Genomic DNA, 7,486 nt, shown 5'->3' with positions numbered 1-7,486 from the left:
AGAGCAGTCAGTAAATGATTATATATTTTTTATCATCTAAGAATGTCTGATTTCATTTTAAAAATAGTTTGACAAGGGGGAATCCAGAAATATAGTGTCAAGTTTGATTTTTGGGAGCAAAGTTTTGATTTTGATTTTTGGTGGAAGAGCAGGAGAGAGAGAAGGAGGATGCTGTATTTAATGCTTGTATGGTTGTAACATTTAAAAGGGCATGTCTTTAATCAGTGCCTTGTCCCAGTGATAAACCATGGGTGTCAAACCTGGCCAGATACTAGAAATATCATAAAGAAATAAAGGACAACACAAAGGGCTATGGAAAGATAGATGCACTTCTCTTTTCTCAGACTGAACTCACTCAAAGATAAGGCAATGGTGTTTGTGTAGAATGAGTGTCTTCGATCCGCAGAGAATGAATCTTTAAGATTGTAGAACTATTATCTGTCAATTGTTCGAGGAAAGAAATGATTGGTCTGTGTGTCATCTTTTCTTTGTCGTTTCATCTGATATTGACTTTCTGATATCTACAACGTTTTGTTGTTTCATTTCAGGTGCTTTTGGATACTTCGAAGTCACCCATGATGTTTCAAAATACTGCAAAGCAAAGATCTTTGAGCATGTCGGCAAAAGGACACCCCTGGCTGTCAGGTTTTCCACCGTAGGTTAGTGCAAGGTTGAGTTATATATCACCTACTAGGATGCTGTGAAGCTTTTGGTTTAACAGTGTCTAAGTTAAAGTATTCCAAACTGAATTGTTCTTCTACTTATATTCTATAGTCTCATAAAGTCTCATTTCTGTTGGTTTTATTTTGTTTTGTTTTATCTCATAAATTTGACTGGATCTGTCATGCTACCCGCTCCACTGTTCTCCTTTGAGTTTAGGAGTCTGTATGGCCAGATGATTGTTAATCTACATTTACTTAAGGTACCTGTTACTACCGTAATGTTTCCTAACTTCCTTCACACAGAAGTGTTTATATATTAGTGTGCTCAGCTGTGTTACGTTTATGTCATGTGATGTTCCTGTGTCATATGTCTTTGTCGTTTTGATGCTTCTTCATCAGTATAGGTTCCTTTGTCATTTTGAGGCTTCCTCATAAGTCCATGTTTGTGGGTGGTTGGCAGGTGCTCTGGTGTGGTTTTTTTCCTTCTTTCCTATCAAACACCTATTGTCCTTATCTCTCCTCCTTCTTTTTTGTGTTTGTTCTCTCTTTTTACCCCTTTTATTTTTGGGCCTTTATGTTACCTTATTGTCTTGCAAGTGCTGTAAAACTCTTACTAAAACGAAATAAGTCTATGTTACTTTGTCGCTTTGATGCTTCCTCATGAGTCTTATGTTCCTGTGTCATGCTTTTATCATTTTGAATGCTTCCTCCTAATTCTTTACTTGTGTCCCCCAGGTGGAGAGAAAGGTTCGGCTGACACTGCACGAGATCCCCGTGGCTTCGCTGTCAAGTTTTACACCGACGAGGGCAACTGGGACTTGGTGGGCAACAACACTCCCATCTTCTTCATCAGGGATCCCATGCTGGTGAGTTTGAGTGGTTGTGTTCATTAGCAGTCCACTTTGGGATAGTTTGTAATGAAAGGTTGTTTTGATGTTAAAACCAGTAGCCTCAGCTTAAGAATTTGCTGTTAATTAAAATGTAAACATAGTGATGGGGTGGGGGAAGAGAGGGAGGGGGAGGTGTCCTGTAACATTTTATGGATGTTAATATTTCTAGTCATAACCCATATAGCTTTCTAAAAGGAATTTGATTTTGATATTGGCAAGATGGAAAATTGCTATGATATGAGATTTGGAACAGGACAGTTCATATACAGATTAAGGAAAGGGGTTAAAATTCAAGTTATCAACATTCTCTGAAGCAGATTACATTTTGTTTTCTCAGTTTTATTTCATCCGATAGTTGAGATTTTTAGTAAAAAAGTGCTTTTTCTGTTTTTTCTCCTATTAACAAGATATGGCCTTCGGACATGTTCATTTTTTTCTCTGATTCTGATACCGGTACTCTTGTAATATATCTTTTGATTCAGCATTGTATATTGTTCTTTTTTACAGTTTCCAAGCTTTATTCACACTCAGAAAAGAAATCCAGTGACAAACTTGAAGGTAATGGATTCGTCTGCTTTTTGTTAGTTTAAAACATTTACAAAAATATTTTTTTGCTTCTTGTACAAAATTGTGTTGAATGTTGTGTTCGAAGACTGAACATTTATAATAGTTTTTTCAAACGTGAGTAGCAGTTTGGATGTTTATGTCTCTTACCAGTCAAGTGTTAACCTTAAATTTTTACGGTTGATGGTTGGCAGGTCTTCTGGTGTGGTTTGCTCCTTTTTTTCTATCAAACATCTATCGTCCTTATCGCCCCTCCTTTTTTGTATTTGTTACTCTCTTGTAACACGTCTAATCTTTGCCACTTTTATGACCTTATTGTGTTTCAAATACTTTAAAACACTTATCAAAACTAAATTTTAAAAAAATTTGGCCAGGCTTTTTTTTAGTAGGAGGCCCATTAGCCAGGTTGTACTTAGGTAAGAGATGCCATCGTGTAGAATAGCCGATTTTTTAAATAAAAAAAAAAATTAACTCTAAACAAACCTGTTCTGTGTTTCTCCAGGACCCTGACATGTTCTGGGACTTCATCTCCCTGCGGCCAGAAACCACTCACCAGGTGTCCTTCCTGTTCTCCGACCGCGGCACGCCCGACGGGTACCGCCGGATGAACGGCTACGGCAGCCACACCTTCAAGCTGGTCAACGCTCAGGACCAGGCTGTGTACTGCAAGTTCCACTACAAGGTACCGTGTTTTTGCATAATTCTCTATCATGTACTATAAATTAGACTACAAGATACAGTGAGTTTTTTTTGGGTTTTTTTGGGGGGGTCGTAGTTTCCTCTGCATTATTTTGTTTTCTTGCTCACTCTGTACCATGCACTGCAAGTTCTACTACAGTTCATTGTGTAAAAAATGTGACACCCCCTTGGGACGGTGCCATTGACTGAAGTGTTTTTAGTAGGCCATTCCCACAGGGGGGACATTTCTCGTTCATGCACAGTAGAATTGTAAATGGGCTGACTCGTCATGTCATGCTCATAACTGTGCCTGATCTACAACAGGGAACGGCTGCTTTTTCTTTCCTAATCCTTACTATTGTCATTTTCCTCTACTTCTTTTTTATGTTTGTCACTCTCTTGTGACTTAATATTTCCAGGGTGCCTTGAAAGTCGAAACAGACTTTGTGCTGTTGAAGCTAGAGAGGTGAGCAGAGTAAGCCTGATTCCCTGTAAAGACTTCTCTATTGAAGCTAGAGAGGTGAGCAGAGTAAGCCTGGTTCCCTGTAAAGACTTCTCTATTGAAGCTAGAGAGGTGAGCAGAGTAAGCCTGATTCCCTGTAAAGACTTCTCTGTTGACATCCACCCCTTGGCGCTCATATGACTTTATGCAGTTACGAGTGTTGAAATACCTCTACTAAATAAAAATAATAAAAATGTGAACCTCACGTCTTTGACAGCCCTAGGACACCATATTTGATTCAATTGGATAGTATCTGTTCTGATTGTTCTCAAATATTGGCAGTGACAAGGGACACCACTGTGTTTTGTGCTCTTTTACTTTTTGGAGAGCTATTATTCTCTACTCATTTTTCTTCTTTCATTACTTACTTTACTTTATCCGTCCTCTTGTACCTCTAGGGCGTCGAGGGGAGAAAGAGCTTCCTGTCTCTAGCGAGTTTGATGTCCTGGCTGGGTGGGATATTGAATGTTCTCAGGGTATCCTTCACACCCTGGATCCAGATCTCTCTTGGTCTTCCATTTGCTTTGTACCCTGATACTTTCCCGTAGTACGCTTTACTGGCAAGCTGGTTAGGTGCCATATGTGTGAGATGTCCAAACCACCTGATTGTTTGCCTTCGGATGTAGAGGAGGACAGGTGTTGTTCCCTCCATTTCTCTGATCTTTTTGTTTCTGACCATGTCACGGCTAGTTTTGTTGACGGTTCTCCTTAGACATCTCATCTCGCAGGTGGTTATCTTACGTTCTAGACTTTTGGTCAGGGTCCATGTCTGGCACTGGTAGGTCAAGGTGGGGATGAAGATATAGAGTTAATGAGCTTGGCTTTTTGTCTCAATGGGGATGTTAGGATATTTGAGGAGTGGGGCAAGCTGGTAGCTGACGCTGTTATTCTTTTGTACTCTCGTCTCAATTTCTCTGTTGAGACATCCGTCTTCCAAAAAGATGCTACCAAGATATTTGAACTTGCTGACTTGTTTCAGCGGATTTCAGTCCATGGTAATGTTAAGGTCTTCTTTCATTGCCAGGTCTTAAACAGACATCAACAAAATGCTCTCCAAAAACTTAAACCTTCGAACTTGCTCGGCCACGTGCCCAAGGCATTTGCCTGCACAAATGACTACTTCTCCCTTTCCCCTTCATGTTAAAAAAAATATCTTGAGGACACTGTCCAAGATGTCCACCTGTCAAAGGCAACCACTTTTCTATTGGACTATTTTTAGCTGTCTTGGACACAGACTGTAGTGGATGCTTGGGGGGGGTGCTCTGGTGTGGCTTGCTCCTTCTTTCGTATCAAACGTCTGTGGTCATTTTCTCTCCTCTTTCTCTTTTGTATTTGTTACTCTCTTGTTACACCTCTAATCTACGGCACTTTAATATGATCTTATTGCGAGTGCTGTAATACTCTTACTAAAAGTAAATTGACCTTTCGACTGGCACCCTCTTTTTTCATTTCCTGTCAACCATCTGTTCAAATTCTCTTGTCTCAAATGTTCAAAGCTAATGGTATTTCTTCTCTCAGACTGAACAAGGCATAAAAAATCTGATGGCTGACCAAGCGGGAGACCTCCAGGGCACTGACCCCGACTACGCCCAGCGAGATCTGTTCAATGCCATTGATGAGGGTAACTTCCCCTCCTACAAGATGTTCATCCAAGTCATGACCTTTGAGGAGGCGGAGAAGTTCAGGTGGAACCCCTTCGATCTCACAAAGGTGGGTTTCTCATTATTGGTATCAGGGAAATTGATAGACACTGTTAGAAAATGGATTTCGAAGCAACAGCTTCTTTATGACAACTGAATGAAGAAATCAAATACAAGAATACTTTGCACACAAAACGAAAGATTTGTTTTGGTTAAAACAGCAGAAGCATTCAGCAAAAGCAGAACTGCTGAACACCAGTAGGAGGTGCAAACCCTCTATTGGTAGAACAACACGTTTCAAACGCCAAGTGAAAGATTTGTTCTGGTGTGTCATTTCTGCTTTTTTATTCAGTTGGTTTTCCTTCGGAACAAAGCCTTTGGGTCAAGTACCTCAAATTGATTGTTTTCTGTGTTTAGTAAAAATTTTGGCTTTGCTTAAGAAAAGGACAAACCAATTCAGTGTTCTCCTGAAAATATTATTAAGAAAATAAAACATTTATACGGCTTGTTGGCCTAGATGTGCCATGGTTTGAAGAAGAGGCCAGGGACAGACAAGTGTGACGCCGACAGCTCTCTGTTTTGTGTACCTGACGGTGTAAGGGGACCTTAAATAAGTAAGTTATGTTAAAAAAACTGGGCTTCTCTCGAAAATGAGTGTTTTCGCTGTGTCCATATTTCCAGGTTTGGCCCCACGGGGAGTTCCCGCTCATCCCCGTGGGCAGGATCGTGCTGAACCGTAACCCCAAGAACTACCACGCTGAGGTGGAGCAGCTGGCCTTCTCGCCCGCTCATCTGGTACCGGGGATTGAGGCCAGCCCCGACAAAATGCTTCAGGTACGTTTATGACGGTTTTGTTGTTTTATTTTTTCATTCCTCTCAACCCCTTCCCTTTTTTTCTTTCTTTTTCTCTGCTCTTTTATATGATGTGATGTGGGCCAATGGCCTTAAACGCTGAATAAACTTATTTACTTACTTACTTATTTACTTTTTCTCTGTTTTTTTTATCGTTCTGTTTGTCATTTGTCTCCACATGTGGTTGGAGGGCATGGCTGGTAGGTTCTAATTTTTCCTTTCCTTTTGTTTTTGTCTATCTGCCTGTCTGTCTGTCTGTCTGTCTGTCTGTCTGTCTGTCTGTCTGTCTGTCTGTCTGTCTTGCTTTTTTTCAGCACTAAAATTCCATTATGTTGTCAGTATGCTTCAATTTATGCAAACTAAAGAACAAATTGACTTTTTCTCCCGTTTCTTCCCCTTACTTTGTCATCCCAGTATTGTCCTTACCATTTTCCTGAACTGTTTGAGGATGCATCATCGACATGTTGATTTAACATGGTAAACTAACACTCAATCATTTGTGTTAATTGGTCGCTTTTAAAAACAAGCGGGCTAACCCAGATTTAGGGGGTTTCCAAAAATCTTGACCTACACCAAAAGTGGGCATTGCCCTACCTATAACAGAAGTTTGGTTTTATTGGTGTCTATATTTGTTTGGTTATAGAGAAAACTCTCCTTGTCTTTTAAAGAAACTGAACAAGGGGCAAAAACTTCACCTTCGATTTTCTCAAAACTGCATTTTTCGGGATATCCCCCTTGTGCTTAAAAGCGACCAATTAAGTCAGTGAAGTGGGTGAGAAGAAACTGATACTTGACTGACTTGTTCCCGCCTACAGGGCCGTCTGTACTCCTACTCCGACACCCACCGCCACAGACTGGGCAGCAACTACCTGCAGATCCCCGTCAACTGCCCGTTCAACACGCGCGTCAGGAACTACCAGCGCGACGGCCCGCAGTGTGTCAACGACAATCAAGGTATTTGGACAGTGTGACATCATTTGTGCTTTTGGGGGGTGATGCTTCTCTGGAAGTTTGTTGAGACTTTTGGGGGCCTCTGACCTGTTACGGAGTTGGTAGGTGGGTTCTCTGGTGTGGTTTGCACCTTGTTTACTATCAAACCTCCTGATCTCTCCTTCTCCTTTTTTGGGTTAGTTTCTCTCTTGTAACACCTCTCATTTTCGGCACTTATATGAACGTATTGTGTTGCAAGTGCCTTAAAACTGTTACTGAAACTAGAACTTAAGACCAGCAACAGCTTTTATCATGGAGTCCATACCTTTCAGTCGATATGATTAGTAAGATTCCTTTCTTCTGCTGAAAGAAAGGAGCGTATTTGAAGTTCTGCCTGCCTAACCTGCACTAGTGGTCACCTGTCAAAAACACTAACCTGAACAGACAACAGTTTACTACTTCCCTGTCTTGCTTTTTAAAAAATATTGTAATTATGGCACTGTCCAAGACGTTTACCTATCTAAGACAAATATTTTTCTTCTCAACAATGGATGACCGTCCTGGACAATTTCAAGTGTACTCTCAAATGCTTTCAAATGTACATACCTGAGTGTGATGTACCCTCTTTTGACATGCCTGCTTCATTTCTGTTTGTCTGTCATCAGTGCACCCCCCCAATACGAAATCCCAGTATCATGCTGATGTTCTCCTGTTTACTAATACTGAAAATGAAACATTTCATCTGAGTTATGAGTTGAGAGAGGTTCT

General features: G+C 40.6%; 1 protein-coding gene across 2 annotated transcripts in view; it reads left to right on the top strand.

Annotated features, from left to right (window-relative positions):
• Nucleotides 1–7,486, top strand: part of LOC101854685 (catalase) — a 20,870-nt gene that overhangs the window by 8,586 nt on the left and 4,798 nt on the right. Inside the window, exons 3-9 of one of the 2 annotated variants that reach the window (XM_005090003.3) lie at nucleotides 549–659; nucleotides 1,398–1,528; nucleotides 2,060–2,110; nucleotides 2,619–2,798; nucleotides 4,815–5,006; nucleotides 5,618–5,770; nucleotides 6,604–6,742. In XM_005090003.3, the coding sequence (XP_005090060.1) occupies nucleotides 549–659; nucleotides 1,398–1,528; nucleotides 2,060–2,110; nucleotides 2,619–2,798; nucleotides 4,815–5,006; nucleotides 5,618–5,770; nucleotides 6,604–6,742 (957 nt within the window). The remainder of the gene's footprint in view (nucleotides 1–548; nucleotides 660–1,397; nucleotides 1,529–2,059; nucleotides 2,111–2,618; nucleotides 2,799–4,814; nucleotides 5,007–5,617; nucleotides 5,771–6,603; nucleotides 6,743–7,486) is intronic. The other variant, XM_005090004.3, reaches the window with a different exon arrangement.

Source organism: Aplysia californica, unplaced genomic scaffold, assembly GCF_000002075.1.
Source record: "Aplysia californica isolate F4 #8 unplaced genomic scaffold, AplCal3.0 scaffold00011, whole genome shotgun sequence".
In the NCBI taxonomy this organism is placed as follows: domain Eukaryota; kingdom Metazoa; phylum Mollusca; class Gastropoda; order Aplysiida; family Aplysiidae; genus Aplysia; species Aplysia californica.
Note: the sequence above shows the minus strand (reverse complement) of the source record. Positions and strands in the feature narration are given on the sequence as shown.